This window comes from Epinephelus lanceolatus, chromosome 12 (assembly GCF_041903045.1).
Source record: "Epinephelus lanceolatus isolate andai-2023 chromosome 12, ASM4190304v1, whole genome shotgun sequence".
Classification (NCBI taxonomy): domain Eukaryota; kingdom Metazoa; phylum Chordata; class Actinopteri; order Perciformes; family Serranidae; genus Epinephelus; species Epinephelus lanceolatus.
This window is the reverse complement of record NC_135745.1, coordinates 42,075,659-42,094,988: the sequence shown is the minus strand read 5'-3', so window position 1 is coordinate 42,094,988 and position 19,330 is coordinate 42,075,659. Positions and strand designations below refer to the sequence as shown.

Here is a 19,330-nt window from a genome sequence, read left to right as displayed (position 1 = left end):
TGATCCTGCTGACACAACGTCACTGCAGTGATTCTTCTCTTCGCATTTATGAACATCTTTATTTGTGGCTTCTCTGCATTCTATGGTTTATGTCGAAGGTGTGCGCGCGTGCGTGCGCGCGTGAGTTAGGGGCGTGGAGGTGGAGGGGAGTGTTGCATCCTCTCACGTGACCAGCCTGTCTGTCCTCTCCTCAGTCCGGATCTCTTTGTTGTGGTTGCAGCTGCTGCTCTCTTTACGCACCGCGTCTCCGCTCCGCCGGATCCCCGAGCCGCTTCATTACCGCGCGGACAAACGCAGCCGGAGCGCCGCGATAATCACTGTGAGCGTGGAGGATCGCTCCGTGTGCGACACCCGACAGATACAAGCGGTGTGAGAGAAATCCAGCTACAAACACGCGGAGCTTCGGTGCGGAGGAAGGACGGATGGCGGGGATGCTGCCGCTGCCTCCTCTGCTTCCTCCCTGGACAAACCGGACCGCCTCCGAGGCTTCCTGAACGCGGAATCAAGCGAGGAGCTCTCTGCACATTCCTCCATCTTCAGCACAGACTTGTCTGCTCTGTTCTCTCCCGCCCTCTGGTGCTCTCCTTTCAGCGGGACACAGCGTGAGGCAGCCGGGGTGTTTTCTCTCGAGTCTCCGCCTGCTCCATCAGGGATTACGCCAAATTGTTTGCACGCCTCTCCACCTGAATCAAGAACCGAGTGAATTGTGTGCCGGTGTCTGGAGGTTGGATCATCATCAACATCATCATCATGGTGTCAGGCCCTGGGAGGTGTCCCGGGCGTCCCGGCGGGGTTGTCCGGTACCTGGTATCCGCCTGCCTGCTGTCTCTGCTGCTCTACCTGCCGGAGGCTCGGGCGTCTTATTACCCACAGAGTGGAGAGTGCAAAGGCAAAGGGAAAGACTGCACAGGTAAGAAAACTGCTGCTGCTGCGGGGCTGTGCGTGCTCTGCTGTGCTGCTGCGTCTGCTGTGGGTGTGCGCACCATGCACCCTTTCAGATAATCACTATGATAGTGGAGAGAAATCATCATAATGTTGACACATCAGCACGCAGGCTCCGCACTGCTGCATGACAAGTCGGTGTTGTGGCTGTTGTGTTCCTGCACGCACTGTCAGGTATTCTCTTTATCTCCTGGATGACATGTTGTAATGTTCCTGAGGTGGCTCTCAGTGGCTGTGCGCTGCTCAGAGTTTATGGTGACCTTTGCATCTCATGAGGAGTCTAATTATAGTGGCTTAATATGCTATCAAATGTCTCGTGTCCTTATTGGACAGTTTGTGCTCCATCATTAGTTTCCAGCCGACTGAGATATGTCAAGACTCACATCAATATCCCTGCATGATGGTGAGAAATCAATTTTCTGGCTAAACCGAAGGAGGCATTTCAGTCTCCTGTAGTATTATTACATTTCACTTATTATAGGGATTATTAGTATTGTGACACTGCAGCTTTGCATATCACTGTGTCCATGCTGTGTTCATGAAGAGGCTTCTAAGGACCGGATGTTCTTCTGAAGTGACTTTGTGTGGATTGAACTGAATTTGTAGTAACACCTGAATCATTTTTAAGTTGTTGGTCTTGTAAAAACACCAAACTGTGTTTTGGTTCCAGCTTCTGATCGTGAGAAAATTTGGTTAACTTTTGTATTTTTGCATTTGCGATATTTGAAATTAAGAATGTTTTGTGGCTGCTGGTCAAGAAAGACTTTAAACCACACAACACATTACAACTGGAGGACTGAGGACCCACCATACGATATTATCGCAGGTTTAAATATCCTGTGGTATGCTGAGTATAGCGATAAGATATATTGTGATATATTAGCTTTTTTCAACTGTAAATCATGTCCCCAAAGGAAAACGTTGTCAACTTTGTTTTATCCAGTAAAATAAAGTTTTCAGTCTTTGCATCTGAGTTCAGACATTTGTAGTGAAATCTATGTAGAGGACTAAAAAAGCAATTGATTGTTTTATTCTAATAGGCTACCTAAAGTTTAATTTGTATTTGTAATATTAGTTTATGTCATAGAAAAACTACTTGGCACTGTGTGACAATATGCTGTATTGATTTTATTCGCCCACACCTATGTAGCATAGTACTGCAATAGTTTTGTGTAGAAATGTAATCTGGTAACACAGATGCAAAGTATTTATTTTTGGTCATATTATTATTAACATTACAAATACAAATTACTCTCCTACTAGAACAATATAATTAATTGAGCCAACAGATACATTTTGCTGCAATAAAAGTGATTAAAGTGAGAACAGACTGAAAACTTTGTCTCATTAGATGAAACAGATGTTGACACACTTTTCTTTTGGGGACGTTTGCAGTTTAAAAAAAAGGCAAGAAATTGGAATATATGTTTCATCGCAGCTTTGAAATCACAATCATATTATCCCCATACTTTATTCACAATACAATATTATTCCACCCTTAATTACAACCAGACCTAACATGCTGCACATTAAGGATCCAGATACAAGTTCACAGCACAGTGAAAATCCACATGAGCACTGTGCAACATGAACAAAGAAAAGACCTCTAGGAAGATTTGATTTACACCAGTTTTGACATTTCAAAGACAAAACTGGAAATTGGTTTTAGCCTCAAAAGAAAGGATGTGTTGTACAGTCATCTGTTGCACTGTCATTTCCAGTCATTTCCCCTCAAGGACAATATCATTTCATGTTGTGATTAAAACAAACCATCAACAGACCTCAACAAGAAAAATGTTCAGGCAGTGTTCAGGTACCGGCCTCTGATCGTTGGACTGCAGAGGAAATACAAAAGTAAATGTAATAGTAATAAGAACAATAAGTGTCAAAAATATTTTAATTTCCTTTAAAACAACAACAACAGCTGAGTATCTTTTGAACCATTCAAACTCTGAAATACACATACATACAAATGTAATGTATTCGTGCTTTGCAGAAATGTACAACATTTTCTTGTGGCGACTGGTCTGGTCCACAGTCACTCAGTATACTGTGAGCTTTTATAGATGTATCACGTTAATATTCTGACAGAGATTATGGTGGATGCTATTTGCATCCTTCTGCATTAATATCTAATATTCATAAATTCATTATAGTGTTATGCTGTTCGTCCTCTTTAGCTTTTATTAAATATTTAAAAGGAAAAAACAGCAGTCATGTAAATGAGTGTTAGCTGTCACTCTGAGTGTCTGGAGTAACCCGCCTCACTCATGTTTTATTAATGAACCTCTGAATTGCCTTTTCTTGTGCCACTCACATTGTTTGCATTAAGAAACGGAGCATTTTCCTCACAGATGAGCGCGCTGTGATCCTGATCTCTGCTCTCCTGCAGACGCCTGACACACCGGAGCATAATGCAAATGTTCTGCAGAGGCAAATGAAAATGTTCCAAGTCACTAAACAAACCAAATACCTTGATTTATTTCAGCACAGAAAAGTCTAATTCACACACTTGCCGCTCCGTGCATGGCAATAACCCTGTTGCACTGTACTGAGTCCTGATACCACGTAATTGACTGCGCTGCTTTCAAAACGGTTGTTGCTCAGAAAACAGAAGAAAGGAAGGCTTTTACAGTCGCAACAAGATGGCTTGTGGCGCTTTGTTGGAAGCTGCTGTGTTCAGGGTCTGAAGGGAAAATACACCCCCGGAGAAGCATCCAGCATTTATAGCACACCATTATTCACTGTTAATATGACTACTGTAAACATTGTGAACAGAGAGGATGGTTACAGCATTTCTAGTCTGACTCACTGGATGTAGACTGGGGCTATAAACCTGCCATTAGCTGGCTATTATGGCCGGCATTCTCCTCCTCCTGCTGCTATCTGCATGTTCAACAGATTCTCACTGTGACCTCGTCACATATCAACATTTGGTCATGGACTTTCCATGTTGAGATATAACGTCCAAGGTACGCTGGGTGCATTTGTTGTTGATGTCCTGGGACGCTGTGTCAACCTCAGCCTGTTACATACATTGTCTGCTTTCAAAATACACTTCAGTTTTTACAAGAAATGTAATGTTTGCATACAGTCTCTTTCAAAATAAAAGCACTACATTGGTACAACACCACAAATTGACGTTTATTTTCCTTCAACAACAAACGCACATGGTTGGGTTTAGAAAAAAAGAACAGGGTTTGGCGTAAGCGCCAGTATTCGCCGACTTGCAGTAATGACTGATGATGTTTTTGATGACACGGGGAGAACATGCAAACTCTGCACAGAAGGGCTCCCCCACCCTGGGTTTAGAACCCTCTTGCTGTGAGGCCACAATGCTAACCACTGCATCACCGTACCGCCAGCAACCGAACAACCCAGTCTCACTCCGAAGTTATCGAATACAAGCACTTGGGTAGTGACTTCTGGACTCGTGCAACAACCGCCGATTGTGTCCCATATTTTTGTTATAGATAAAAGATTTCATATTTAGACTCTCTGTCTCTCAGTACTTTCTGACCTCCACTCTTTGGCTCTCAGCTCCAAGCCCATCTGTTCCTACTGAAGATTCAAATCGTTTAAAACAAATATAGTTTTATCAGCAGTTTCCTCAAACAGGTGCTCACTGTAGTTTTTATCAAACCAACAGGAGGAAACAGTGACTTTGTTGAGGACTATTTTCAGTGGTGGATTAATTCACATTTGGTGCTCTAGTGAGTATTTGACTGTATAGACTGGACGTGTTGAATACCGCTGCATCATGTGCGCTGCCTGGTGTACCAACACAGACATCACGGCATTATGTAGGCTACGCTGACAACACTGATATGAGTGTGATGAGAGCTCTCGCAATAGCCGAGAAGTTCCCAAGGAATCTCTCCATCTTGTCGTGGTCATGGATGTACCGGACATGAGACGCTCTCAATGACGTCATCTCACAGCGCCCTCTTCTTCTACGGGTGTTCTTTTGCATTTTTATTTTTCTTTTTCACGAGAAGCGCCACCTACTGCTCGACCTGTTGACTCCCAATACTCGCAAAACAATAATGAATGGAAACATGCATAAATTCGCATTGTCTTTTGTGCATTTTCACAAAATTCGCTTAAAATTTGCGACACATTTGGATGGAAACCCAGTTAGTGTGACTCACTGATGTGTTTTTATTGGTTCAGTGGCCATTTAAAGAACTGCAGCTTTAAGACTCAGCCGGATTGATTTTATTTAAGAGGCAAAGTAAATCTCTTCTAAGTGGCTTTCCAGAGTTATTTGCTTTGTCTCAATAGAGGAAGAGAGGAGGTGTTTTTGTCGCTCTCGATGTTACATAACGGTACGCATTAGTTGTCAGAGGAGTCTAAAATAGAATAAAGCGGACCCTGACACCCTGAGTCAGATATCAGCAAGGTGTCCTCTGAGCAGGTCTCACTGTCAGAGTTTAAAACATTAACATGTTGACAGCTGCTTCACGGACGCAGAGACAGCACAAATTGGACAAACAATCGTCGGTGAACTGTCTCACTGTGGAGACAGAAATCATCTTTAGTCAGATATTGATGTTCTGTCCGGCTCTCATGTCGATTGTCAGCGAAACGCTGTGAGAACAAATGAGATCAATGAGTCTGAATCTCTAATGTTGGTTTTCCTCACATGTGGATGTGCCGGTCGGTTCAGATCTGTCCTCCACATGTTCCTGATGTGCAATTTTGTGGCGAACAGAGCTTTTGATTTGGGAAGTCACATGAGAATAATTTTCTGGAGGCACATGTGTTCAGCTGACCTCCTCTCTTCTCTCTGTGGTTTGGAGATGTTGGTTGGCTCATTAGTTTTAAGCTCACACAAACCTTCCTGTACTGAAACGTCTCCGTCCAGCTCCTCCTCTGTCTCCTGTCAGCTGGTCAGTTACGTCCAGCACTGTGTTCCGGCTGTGAGTTAGTCACTGATATAATGGATGAAGCAGCAGAGCTCTGCACCCTGAGCTCCAGGATGATTCGCTCAAAATGTGTCGTTTTTCTTAGTTGAGTGGTTCAGTTTGTGTGAAATCGCTCAGAAACATCATGCAAGAACTTTGGTCATGCCTGTGAACTTCTTGATTTCTGTAGAGCCACGCTGACATGGTGGGTTGGGTGTGTTGGAGGGATGTTAATTAAAGGGAATTGTTTTATAAATGAAATAAAAAAATGCTGCTGCTCGTGCAGTAACCCAAAAATGTTAACTGCTCCCAGCTTCTGTCCCCTGAGAATGATGTTGATGGGATGGATACTTTAGTCACTCACTGCTGACTAGTTAGGACAAAACAAAATATCCTAAAATCAATCAGCTTCATAATAAAAATAGTGATCAAAGAGAAGACCGTGCTTCAGATAAGTGGATGCAGCCGGTTCTCACTCCATATTCAACGAATATGGCAGTTTTGTCAGTGGACCTCAGCATCAGATACCGATGTACAGAGGCTTCCTTCACAGCAGTTTCTGACCCAGCAGGCAACAACCCAACTCGTCAAAAACTGCTGCAATGCCAGTGCCAATGTTTATTCTGGTGATTGGGTTGGAATTTGGGGCCCTGGGTTTGTGAAGTCCTGGGATAGTTTCCATTTAATTAATACAGCTTTCCAATCAAAACCATAGACTGTATATGAAGATGGACATCATGACTGCTCCCTGAAAGTGAAGCCAGAATATCACGATTGCCCCCTGGTGGCTGGCTGCAGTACAGGTCATGAATTCTGCCCTCTCCATGTTAGTGGATGGGACATGGGCCGAACTAAAAACTCAAAGTACACGTCAAATACATATTTCCCAAAGATGGTTTCTGTCGTTTAAGGTAGTTTTTTATCACTATAAAACCAGGAATTGTCAACTGTGTGAGCCAATCAATGGGCTCTCATTCAGTGGCTTTGCTTGCGATTGGCCGGACAGGCGTATGAGGGGGTACTTGATACCACGAAGATCGCTACTGCGCAGACTCTGGCTCTGATTGTTGTCACCAGAGTGAGATGGCAGTAGTCGTATCTGTGATATTAGCTTCACCTCTGTACAGGGAGGGGTAAGTGCAGACTCATCGTCCATCTTCAGAAACAGAACTCACAGATGTCACATGACCTACATGGAGATTGTTTACTGGACAGAAGAGCAACACTTCAAACAACGACAGCCTCCACTCACATTGATGTTTCCCTTCAGCTCCACTCCTCAGTTACACGGCTTCACTTTGAGTAATGAATCTCATAGAGAAGCTGGCAGAGAGCCCGGACGAACCCCGACAGGTGCAGTGTGTCGATATGAAGTGAAAGAAGTCACAAACAGAACTCTTCATCAGTGATATTCCTGCCGTAACGTCACCTGACAACAACATGTGAGCCGCTCCTGTGCCACAGAGAAGGAAATGACAGCGGAGATGGTTTCTAATTACAGTCAGCTGTTTCCTCGACAGGACGGGAAGCAGGTTTGATTTTCTCCAGACTGAGGTGATTTCAAACAGTCGAGCAGTTTCACTCTGACTTCATCTGAGTTGGATTATATTCAAGGACACCAGTTTGCAGTAAGAGTACTTATACTTAGAGGTGGGTTGTAGTCAAGTAAAAGTCCTGCAAGAGTTTATTCAGCTTAAGAAGGAGGAGAATTTTCTCAACACATAAAGAAACACATCCTTCAGTTTATCACATCTGGATTTAACACATCTGGAGATACATGGTTTTCACTGGACAGGAAGGAGAGGAAAAGTAACTAAGGCTGTTGGACAAATGTAGTGGAGTAAAAAGTACAATATTAATCTCTGAGATGTAGGGTTGTCATGAGAACCGATACTTCAGTACCAAGTCGATGCCAACACGCCAAAAATACGTCGGTGCCTGTTTTTTTTTGTTTTTTTTTTTGGTACCGTAAGTACCGGATACAACTTTGCCCTCCGCTGGCCGTGTCAATTCCTGACGGCACTGACGGGGGCAGTATACGCGCGTCAGTCTGTGCCGAGGACGAGCGCCAAAGAAGAACGCTTGTTCTCCATTGTCTTTGCTCGAAACAATGGCTTCTACAAGTGCTAGAGCCTAGATCGAGCCAAAAAATCCAGCCCGACACCACCTGAGCCCGTGCATGTTCTGTCCGAGCCCGTCCCGGCGCTTTAGCTGTAATCATGAGCCTGAGCCTGGTTTAAACCCGACTTTTTTTTAAAGATACAAATGTGGACATTGAAGGCTGACTCTCGTCTTTCTTTCAGTGGCAAGCCTTCGTCATGTGTCGAGTGTCCAAGTGTCCAGGTCCCCGTCTTCTTGCTGTCATACACTGCGTATTGAATGAGTATCGAGAATTGTGGAATTTAACTGGTATTGGTATCGAACACTGAAATTCTGGTATCGTGACAAGCCTAGTGGAGGAGAAGGTTAAAGTTACGTAAAATGGAAATACTCAGGTAAAGTACACCTGAGTAAATGAAGTCGGGTCGATCAAACTGAAGACTAGTCTACATCATCAACCTGTGCTGACGGTGTCACGGTGCTAAATCCAGCTCATACTGCATAAGTAGTGAGCATTATGACAACATGATTAACACATGATTATGTTCATAATGGACTGATGGAGCCACTAGTGTCTGACAGGCTGTTTTCAATTTACTGGCGAGCATCTGCAACATGAAGGAGATCAAATTAGGAGTTAGAGTTAGAGGTAGGCCCTCTCAAGAAACTGCACCAGTATGACAACATTTTGGATTTTAAACTGATGAGAGAGGTGTGGCCGTGTGGCTGCAGGCAGGTGTGAGACGCCGTGTTCTATTTATTCCCGTCATGTGCTTTGAACGTGCCACAACGCATGATGAACAGCTGATTCATGAAGTTGAAGAAATTATTTCACTACAAAAACATAAATGAGGTGGCAGCTGGCTGCAGGGAGCTCACCAGGGAGTTTCTGCCAAATGACCATCCCTAATAACAAGCTAGGCTACTTGCTGTTGGTTATATTGCATCTCATTTACAGTAAATACCACAATATTAAATGGGTGTTTTCTGTTTTAACAAGTAATGTTACAAATATACGAAGACAACAAGTAGTCTGCTTACCCATCTTTTAAGTGGTTACGTCTCCAGTCTGATCTCGAGCGCACAGCTTCGTCAAGTCACCTAGTGGTAAAGTTCTGCTTTGCTGTTTGGCTTAATATCGAACTGGTTTGAAAATGTTCACACAGGCCAACCCTAGTATCTACCTCTGAGATGTAGTCGAGGGCAAGTGTAATCCGTGCTCAAATAAAGTACAAGTAGCTTGAATTTGTAGTGTAGTACCTGCGTAAATGTACTCAGTTACTTTTACCCACAGCAGGACAGTCAGGATAAAAGTACTGAAATTGTATAATACAGTTCTTTATTGAGGCTTTTAAAGACTCGCCTCCTGGGAGATCCTCTCAAATCTTTGTGCCAGATGGAGCTCAGCGGCTCATTCATGTTCACCGTGACGTCTAGCAGAAGGAAACTGACGACAAACAACCGCAACGCGCCTGATTAAGATTTCAGCAGAGGTCGTGACATTAACAGAGCTGCAGGTGAATATTGATGATCTGTCGCCTCTGTTTACAGTTTACACTCTCGTCATTTAGCTGAAGCTGTGATCCAGAGCAGCTGATGATGATGATGAGGAGGAGGAAGACACCCGCTGGTGAGTCTTCCTCCTGTCAGGCTGGAAACATGGCAGAGAACAGTGATGAGCAGGTGGGAAGCTTTTCCACCACATTTTGAGTTTTGTGTCGTGATTCAGGCGTCGCCGCAGGATGTAGCGTTCTTTGTTGGTCGGCCTGTCTGGGATTCACAGATATAACTGCTCCGCTCACAAATAATGAGTTGTCATTCAGCGGTGGGCTCGGGAGAACGGCCCTCGGGCTGCTGGGAAATCAGCAGTTAAATGAATGAAGGGAGTTTTTTTCTGTTTCTGGGCCCTTTGGGCAAACGTATAACCAACAGCAGCTGCAGAGTCATTGTGGGACAACCTTAACAAAGGTTGAGGCAATCAGAATGGTCTGTAGTGGGCTTCTGTGATTTTGGATTTATACATGTATTTATTTTCTGTCTTTTCTCTCGTCTTGTGGTGTCTCCCCTGATAGTTTGGGTTTTCTTTGTTCTAGTCCGGAGATGTTTTGCTCTGAGATGAACTTCTGACAGCACTGAAAGATCATCTTTAATGTATAAAATCACCATAATTCCAATAAAAGTAGAATAAAAGTTTGAAGACCCAGTTAATATTAATATTCCGGGGAAGTTGTTTTAAGTGTTCTCTATAATTCAACGTTAGATGTCTCCATGTGTAAGATACAGATATAAACTACATATTCCTTCCTATCAACTACATTAAATACTTTAACAGAGTATACATTTAAAAAAATTGTTCCACTTAAGCTTAAGGAAAAAGCCATTAAAGGGAACTTAAGGTACAAAGTTCTGATCGATTGGCTGGTGACCAGAACTGGCCAATTTTCAGCTTGATCAACACATTGTCACTCCCACCTTGTTTTGGTCGTATATGACGTGCAAGGTACCCTGAGTGTGTTGGTTGTTGATGTTCTGGGACACCGTGCCAAGTTCTTTAAAGATCACTTCTGTTTTCACAGGAAATTTAACGTTTGCATACAGTTTCAAAATAAACTCACTACGTCGGCACAACACCGCAAATTAGTGTTTTTATTTTTCCTTCAACAACAAGCACACGTGGTTAGGTTTAAGTTGGTTGGGTGAAAGTCGGGGTTTGTTGGACCCATCCACCACCGCTCCGGCCCGACCCACTTAGACGCTGCCTCAATTTTCATCCTTGTCCAGCCATGTTTCCCACTGATGCTCCCTTACATTTTAAGACAGGTGTACAGGAAATCTAAAATAACCACTTGTCAACCAGACCCGCTGTCGACACTAACCTCGCGACAACTGTCACCCAGGCTACTGCAGGTGACAGTTGTCGCGAGGCTAGTGACAGAGTTCAGTTTGGAGAGGCAGAGCAATGTTTGTTTGTTTTTTAATTATATTATAATACGGGAGATTTACAGGAAAATACTAATACGGAAGGACGGCGGGAAAGAGGGGTAAAATATGGTAGTTTCCCGGCCAAAACAGGAGACTTAACAACTATGTATCATACTGATGTTAAAGGACGCCTTTTTTTGCACACATCTCGGCCCAAGCGCCGAGTTTTGACGACTTCGGGGTGAGACCGTGCTTGCTTGATCAGCCATGACCTGTGACCAGCCAGTCAGTCACAGATATAGTCAATCCTGCGCTGATATGTTTGAATAAGGGAGAGCTCATCATCGTCTTGTTTTCGTCGTGGAAAAAAGGTCATTGACAAAAAATTTCCATCGTAGTTTTCTTCAACGAAAGTAACACTGTTGTTCTGCACGTAGCAATGGTAGTTTTATGCACACATCATGGAAAAGTTTTCAGATTTTTGTCCATGAAAATGTGTGAAAACCCTGAAATATGTTTGTGTATGCTGACAGTTATTGTTCTGAGAAAGAAAGAAAATCAGAATTGGCAGGTCTGGTTTAAAAAAAATTGGAAATCGGAATTGGACGAGAAAATTGCAGTTGGTGCATGTCTACTGTTCATGTCCAGCGCTGTCGCTCATGGTGACCGATATCTAAACTCTGTCATTAACCTGTGGAAAGTTTTAAATGCTTTGTTAAATTTTAAAGCAAAAACTAAAACTTTATTTTTATGTTGTTTCTCATCCCTAAAAATTCAACTAACACACTGCACCAGGCTGTTGGAGTTTGTATGGAGCTGTGTGTGTGTGTGTGTTGATGCTGTTTAATAGGCATTTCATTCATCGTAATGGAGCAGAAACAAACAGATGATAAACGACAAGATGTTCTTTCTGCTCTCTGAAAAAAAAAAAAAAAAAAATCAACCAGAATATAATTTTATTGGACACACAGCAGAAACAACATTAATCATATTTTTGGCACAGAAACGATTCCACCCCCGCGTTTTTACATATCAGGCAGATTGAAGTGTTTCCATGCAGATGCTGAGGATTGATGACACTTCTGTTCTTTTTAATAAACACCAAGGCGTGTGGCTGTAGCGGCGGCGGCGGCGGGTGTTTCTGACTTTATTACACTCAGGATCCGTTTTTTGATGCTTTTACACCTCATGAAAACAGCTCTCTGCGACAAGTCGTCTCTTGTTTCTCTGACTGACTCATTCGAGTGTCTCTGCTTCCTTTTTGAAAATAAGACTTTAATGGCTTGGTTTCAGAAATAAAAATGATGACGATAACAGCGGCATAATTTTTAATATAATGTGAAAAATTCATATCCTGACACTCGCGATATTTCGACTTGTTGACATATTGACGTCACACTGTTGCCCACTGCGACAAAAAGCATGGCTGAAAGCAAAATGATGACAGACCCTGTGGTGGTTTCAAAAAGAGGAGCAGCTTCAGTAGTGTGGAATAAACTGAATGTTTTACTTGTCTTAGCGCTCAGAGGGAACTCATTCAGCAGCTCCTCTGGCAGCAGCACAGCGTCTCTCCCTCTCCTCTCTGATTCTGTCACAAACCTCGTAGACTTGCACCGATTTATCAGCAGTGCTTAGGGTTGGGTACCGTTCATAATTGAACCGATACGGTACTGGTACCTGTATCTGGAATTCGGTACCGGTACCAAACGGTACCTTATTTCGGTACTCTTTAAAGTCTAAACTTCTCAGTTTCAACATTTTATTGAGAACATTTAGGAACAGTGCTGCACGTTAACTTTTGTCTGCACATTTTTTTTTGTCGCCATTGTTGCTGAGTCTGAGGTGCGAGTCATGCGCTCTCGCTCCGCCTCCACCTCAGGTACCGAAATTTGGCACCGATTCATTTTAAGTGAATCGGTACTTGGTAGTACCGACGTGAATCGGTACCAAGTACAAAAAGTACCGAGTTTCGGTACCCAACCCTAGCAGTGCTCGGAACCGGGCTGGTTTTCACATGATCTGCCGTGACCTGCGACCGGCTTGTCAGTCTAAAATATGCTGATTTAAAACACCGGTCAAATTTCCGCCACGCCACATGATTGACATCGTGTAACATCAGCAGCGCACACACACGCACATGTGCAACTCATGGCTTGGGCGATGTGAGGAAGTGAAACATGGGCGGCTTCTCACCTTAATCATTCACGCGCACTCATCAAAAGAGAGAAGGACAAAGTTGTTAATTGTCCGTGTTAAACTGAACTGCGGAGCTCTCACTGCTGCACTGTGCCGCTTGAAACTGACGAAGCGCGTGTCCGCGTGCCGAAGACGCCCATGTCTGCATGCTGAAGATGGCGTGTCCAGTCCACGAGCTTACTGGCGGGCGCGCCCCTAAAGGTTCATTCTCACTGCCGCAATGTGGAAATGCAGGATGGATTTGTGGAATATACGCGCAGCTCTTTTCCGCGTTCAAACCATACACACAGGCGTGGTACGGACGCGGTGCAGAATTTCGCGTTGTTGTGTTCCAGTTCCGCACAGTGTGATCGGGTGTAAGTGAACATGGATGCAAGTAGCAGCAGCAGCAAGCTAGCAAGCTAACGTTTAACAAGCATCAACATCAACTTTCTTTAGCACTTATCACTCACCGCAGCCACCAAGCTGGACAGTGGACCGCCAGACGTTGTCCTTTAATTCATTGTTCATAAAATCACCCTGTCTTTTATCAAAAAGGACGGAGTGCTGTGAAACGAGGTTCATCAACCTTTCTCCCATACTGTCCTGCCTGACTGGATTTCGGACTCTCCTGGCTCTACGCGACTATAGACAAACAATTTCATTGGCCCAGCTGTGTAGTTCCACCGGCGAATTCCGCGGGGGGTCAAAGTCTGGGCGGAAAATTATTATTTTATATTATATTATTTTTTTACTTATTTATTTTAATACTGTACCTGAAGTTATATTTGGGCAAAAAGGAAAATGATTCTTAACCTGTGTCACTGTTTTTGTTTGTTTGTTTGAGATGATGATTGAAAAGCTGGTTGTATCTTGGTTAAAACATTTGAAAAAAATGAAATCAAAATCAGCCATCCAAACACTCTGCAAATCGGAAATCTGTATCAGCCAAAAAAATTGTAATCAGTGCAAGTCTAATGTAAACCTACGTGAAAAAACTCCATATAAGTGAATGTATCATAACAGCCTGTCACAGGTTACAGATGATTAGAGGAGAAATGGCAGAGCATAAAGGTCCAGGTGGAAAAAAAATAATCATTTAGGATTTTAGTAAGAGAAGGAAATCAGCTGTTGATTTATATATATATTTTTAGATCCCAGGGGACATTTGTTGTATTTGGGAGCTGTTTAAATGTGTAATTAGTGGTAGATTTGATTTAGTTGTACTATTAATATTGTAACAGAATCTGAATCTGAGTTACTGTTGTTGTCCACAAACTAAAGAAATGAGAGGTCATTTTAGTTTTTACTGAATATTTGAAGAAAACTAAAACTACATCACTGATTTTGTTGCAATTCTACGTTCTTTAATTAATAATAAAATATCCTTATTGCAAAAATACCCTGAAATATCATCATCATATCAAGACCCATACTTGATCAGAACATTTTTTGCAGTGTATCATGACAGGAGTTTTTTCAGCCTTTTTTGCTCCACAGTTTATTTTTAGGATCAGTAATTCTCATGACAGCAACAGTTGGAGAGCTGACAAGATGTCATGTGAGTCTGAGAACAGCTTGTTTCTCAGGGCTGATTGTTAAATCATTATACTCTTTCAGTTATGACATTATTCTTCTCTTCCTTTCCCGAGGGCTCTCTTTCTGGAAAGTTTATGTTTGTGTTGTATTAAACATTTATATCATTATTTGGTTTTCTTCCTCGTATCAATTCTTTCCTGCTCAAACAAAAGAGAAGCTTATTTTCCACCATGAAATGAGTAAAATCACTCCTGTACAGAATTTAGGAGGCAAACAGCTTCTGGGAGGAATGATTTAAAAAAGAGTAAAGTGAAAGGATGGTTAACTGGGAGAAAAGAGAACCTTTAATGTAACCTGGTGGTGTAAATCTTATTGTTTTAGTTTGTCTCAGTGGTTTCTGTCTTAAGCTCAGGTGCCGCTCTCCCACTGTGATGATGGTGGACGTATTTGCACCTTTCCTTTAGGGACAAAACTTTTTCAGCTGCCTTAAGAAGAAAAGCCAGTTTGTCATTGTTCTTTACAGTTGTATTTTCTTAAATAAAAATCTATCATAAACTGAGATTATTTCACCTGGTTGTTTCCCAAACTTAAAACTTGTTTTAGGACTCTATGATCAATAAGACTTCTGGGTGAGGTAGAGATGTCTGTCCTCATATCATTCTCCAGGTTGCATGTTACCTGGATTTTATGGTCTGTGGTTTTATAAAGTGTCTGTGTCCTGAAGCTAAAGTGTGTTTGCAGAGGAATTTGTTTTGCACGTAGTCGGAGGAACTAAAAGAAGGTAAACTCCCCCAGTGGCGACTGCTGACCCCTGCGTCTCAGTCAAGGACGTTGCCTCTCCTTTGTCTTCATCACTGAAGGCTCTGAAGTGTCAGACCACAGCTCTCTATTTGCAATGATCACCTGACACTGCTGACATGACTGACAGGAAACCACAACAAAATGCAGGTTTGAAGTCCTGCGAGACCGCCCGCCGTCGATCTGGAAAACGGAGAGAGGTGAGGGCAGCGCCAGGTGAGGTGATTGGCACAGCTGGTGCTGGCTGGATAATCATACTGTCCCTTTAAATGCAGCAGTGTGCTGGACCTCAGATGATATCGTGTATCGTTTGCTAAACAGCTGGAAATGTTTGCTGAACTGTGTCCGAGACTTTTGAGCAACTGGACCACGTGCAAAGCTGGGCGAGCACAGACGCATGGTGACAGAGTTGTATGTTAATGTTAAAAGTGTGTGTGAGCAGTCGATGTTATAAAAGGACATTGTCTGTGAGCGGACTGTCGTGTCTGTGTTTGTGCTGGGTGAACTCACGACGGCAGCGAGACCAGCTACACAGGTACATTTCAGAAAGACTGGACAGTAGCCCTGTTTAAATAGGAATTGTGCAAATTTGCAGGAAAGTCCATCAGTCTTCATTCAGCATTGGCAAAATTGGGGGGTGCAGCAAAATGCTGTCTACCTACTTTAATGGCCTCTTCGTTTGCGAGGACAAGGAGGGCGCGCAATTCCTTGTCTGCCCAGTTGCTCATCTTTACAGTGTCTGTCAGGTTTGTGTTTCCCTCTTGCTACTAGCTGCTCGCTAATTCCTGCTATCAGCTGTTTCCTGTTTATCCACCGCCAGTGGCTCGCACGTGCGGCGTCATCAACAGCTCCTCCCACAAGTCTTCAACAGCCCCTCCCGTGGTGGAAGGGCACCTCGTTCTTTTTAGACCAAAAAGGTTCCACCAATATGTCTACCCTACGAGGCGGAAAATTGTGCACCTTGGATCAACTCGCCAATCCGGCTCTGTGCGTCTAAACACTCGCAGCTTGCCGGCAAAACGTCCCAACATTCGCAGAAAGTCTTGCAGTGTAAAAGGGGCTAATGTCTCCAGCTCTAGAAAGAAATGGTTTTCCCAGTTTAGTACGTGAGAACTTGACCTCAAACCTATTGAGCACCTTTGGGATGAACTGGAACACCGACTGAGAGCCAGACCTGATCACCAACATCAGTGTCGGACCTCACTGATGCTCTGCTGTCTGAATGTAGCCAGTTCAATGCCTGGAGGAAAGACAAACCTGAAGAGTGGAGGCTTGTCTTAAGTCAGAATGGCATTGTGTTTTTCTGCAATTTAAAGGGTGAATTATTCAGACAGTAAGATTGTAGCGCCTACAGAGGCGGGTACACAACGCACGAACACTCTGCTTGTAACACACGCAGGGATTTGCGAATGGGTTGGGAGTAGGTGAAATAATACATCATAAATGAGGAGAATATTCTTGACAATCTGTAAAATGTGAACGAATCAGATTTGGCCGTTTAACTCAAATATTCGACAGTTCTTTTTTTTCTTTCCTATATTGAGTTTTAAAGATTGAACGGGGCTCTGCGGGATGTGGACGTGGGCACACACCTGGCATTTAAAGGGAATGGGAGATGACACTCTGATTGGTTGAATTCATGTTACACAGGACACATCTAATAAACTAAGGGATTAAATATAACCTGTTTGCCACTTGCACTTTACTTTGCACTAGGGGTGTAACGATACATCGATCCACATCAATACATCGATTCATTGATTAACGATCCGATTATATCGATGCAAAATGAAAACATCGATCCATAACGTCATCTTAAAGATACACATTTATTTTGAAATTCACATAGCACGTCTGCGTCACCATTTCTGGGCAAGCGCGCCTCCGCTCAAACAACAAACAGAGCTCAGAAATAAAATGGTCAAATCATATTCTAGTTGTTTTTGTGAGTTGATGTAAATGATTGTGTTAGATGGGCATATGATATCGCGTCATATCGATCGCAGGCTCCTGAATCGAATCAAAATCGTATCGTGACAGACTTTGTGATATCGGCAAACATCGTATCGTCATCCAAACATCGATATAATATCGTATCGTGATGAAGCTGGTGATTTACACCCCTACTTTGCACCCAAATTATGCCCCATTTAGCTGGCAATAGTGTAGTCAGACATGCCGTAAATGCACTTTAAACCATTAGCTATAGATGGTTTTAAGCGGGCCTGTGGTCTTGATTGAAGTTGTTTAACACAACTCTCGTCCTTTTCCCGAGTTTTGAAGCATCTTTTCTTTAATGTCCTCAGCTCCAGCACAGAACCAGCTCTGATAGTGTTCATTCCAACATCAAGACACCGTCCATAAAAAAACGCGGAAATCACTAAAAGACATCAGTTGTCTCAGATAAAGGATTTTCAGGAAACATGTATCAAGATGTCATGGTTACTAATGAATTTTGGAATGATTTCCTCCCTCGGTTCCTGGAGTTTAATTGAGCCTTGAGGATTAAACACACCGTGGAGTCAAGGTGCTCTTTAAGTTTATGAAACTGACCACCTGCTCACTCATTTTGAGTCAATGCATCCAAAAACGAAATGCCAGGACAGAGTGAGGATGACAGATTAGATTAGAGAGCTTCCCACTGATGTCAGTTCACTTTCTCTCCAACTGAGAAGGGATTATCCTCCCATCAGTTTTGCAGACTGAGTTTAGGGCAAACCAATTATATGCAGCGCTACAGGGTGACAGGCGCTTTTAATTGTCTTTCACGAGGCCATAAAAGGTGTTTGTCAACTGGCTGGATGTGGACTTTGTAAATCTGCTGTGGTTCTTGGAGTTTAATTAAGCCTGGAGGATAAAAGGCGGCGCAGAGTCAAGGTGCTCTTTGGGTGAAGCCACGGCTGTTCGTCAGCAGAGAGGCTGCAGGTGTCAAACTGAAGTTTTACAGTGATCAGATTCACCTGAGTCAATATTTACATCTGAATACTAGAGAATGTGTCGTCAACTGAACAAACAGTACTTCCAAAAGTTAAACCACATTCAAGTTTTATTTGATATTTTTCAGTCTCAATCATTAAATTCTCAAACAAAGATCTGATGAAGATCACGTGATCTGGTTGAAAGCCCCTAAACAGAAACTAAAGGGACACTGAGATGAGATTTTTTTTTTTACGTTTCCATGCGGAAGACTATTTTACATTCTCGCAAAATGTTGAACATCAATTTAACATCACGTGAGAAACATTTCACTTAATAAGTGATAAATTCTAATATTCATTATAATGAGTTCTCATACAGCATTGGATATTTCCCATGTTTTAAGTGTACTTTTTTTGGGACTGTCTCCTAATACTCGACCAAACGTTAGTCTACTAGAAAGGTCATTAGTCTGCAAGATTTCATTGGTGGCTTGGCTGCAGAAAAAAAGCAAACAAACAAACAAACAAACAAACGTGAAACTCTATTGGTAGCTGCATCTTGTCAAAATAAATCCAAACCTGTATGACTGGACCATGTGGGACTTTACTTTAAAAGGACAGACACAGGAAGTGTCCACGCTCAGCAGTCAGACAGGAGTCAGGTTAATCTCCAGAGCTGGTACCTGCGGTTATTCCACAGGCTAGTTAATAACATGTCGGGCAGGAAATCTAAAGTGTGGGATCATTTTGAGAAGGTGAAGGACGAACCCAAGGTGATATGTAAACTCATCTTCATTGGTCGACTACAAACATGACGTATCATGTGAAACATGGAAGTAGCTACATGCCCATTAGCCCACAGCGTCATTAACAGGCGGCTCGCTCAGTGTGTGACGTGCACTTGGAGATAAAATATAGGCCTATATTAATGAAGGTTCATTAGTACGGTTTGTATTTCTCTGTAATGTAGCACAGTGTTAACAATGTTACTGACACTATTCTTTCTCACACCTTCAACTCAAACCACCA

General features: G+C 42.9%; 1 protein-coding gene across 1 annotated transcript in view; it reads left to right on the top strand.

Moving 5' to 3' along the window:
* The first annotated feature begins 210 nt into the window (after positions 1 to 210).
* The window catches only part of LOC117271999 (tomoregulin-1), a 123,889-nt gene continuing 104,769 nt past the window's right edge, over positions 211 to 19,330 (top strand). Inside the window, exon 1 of the mRNA XM_033650637.2 lies at positions 211 to 910. Within this exon, the coding sequence (XP_033506528.2) occupies positions 751 to 910 (160 nt within the window). The 5' untranslated portion in view covers positions 211 to 750. The remainder of the gene's footprint in view (positions 911 to 19,330) is intronic.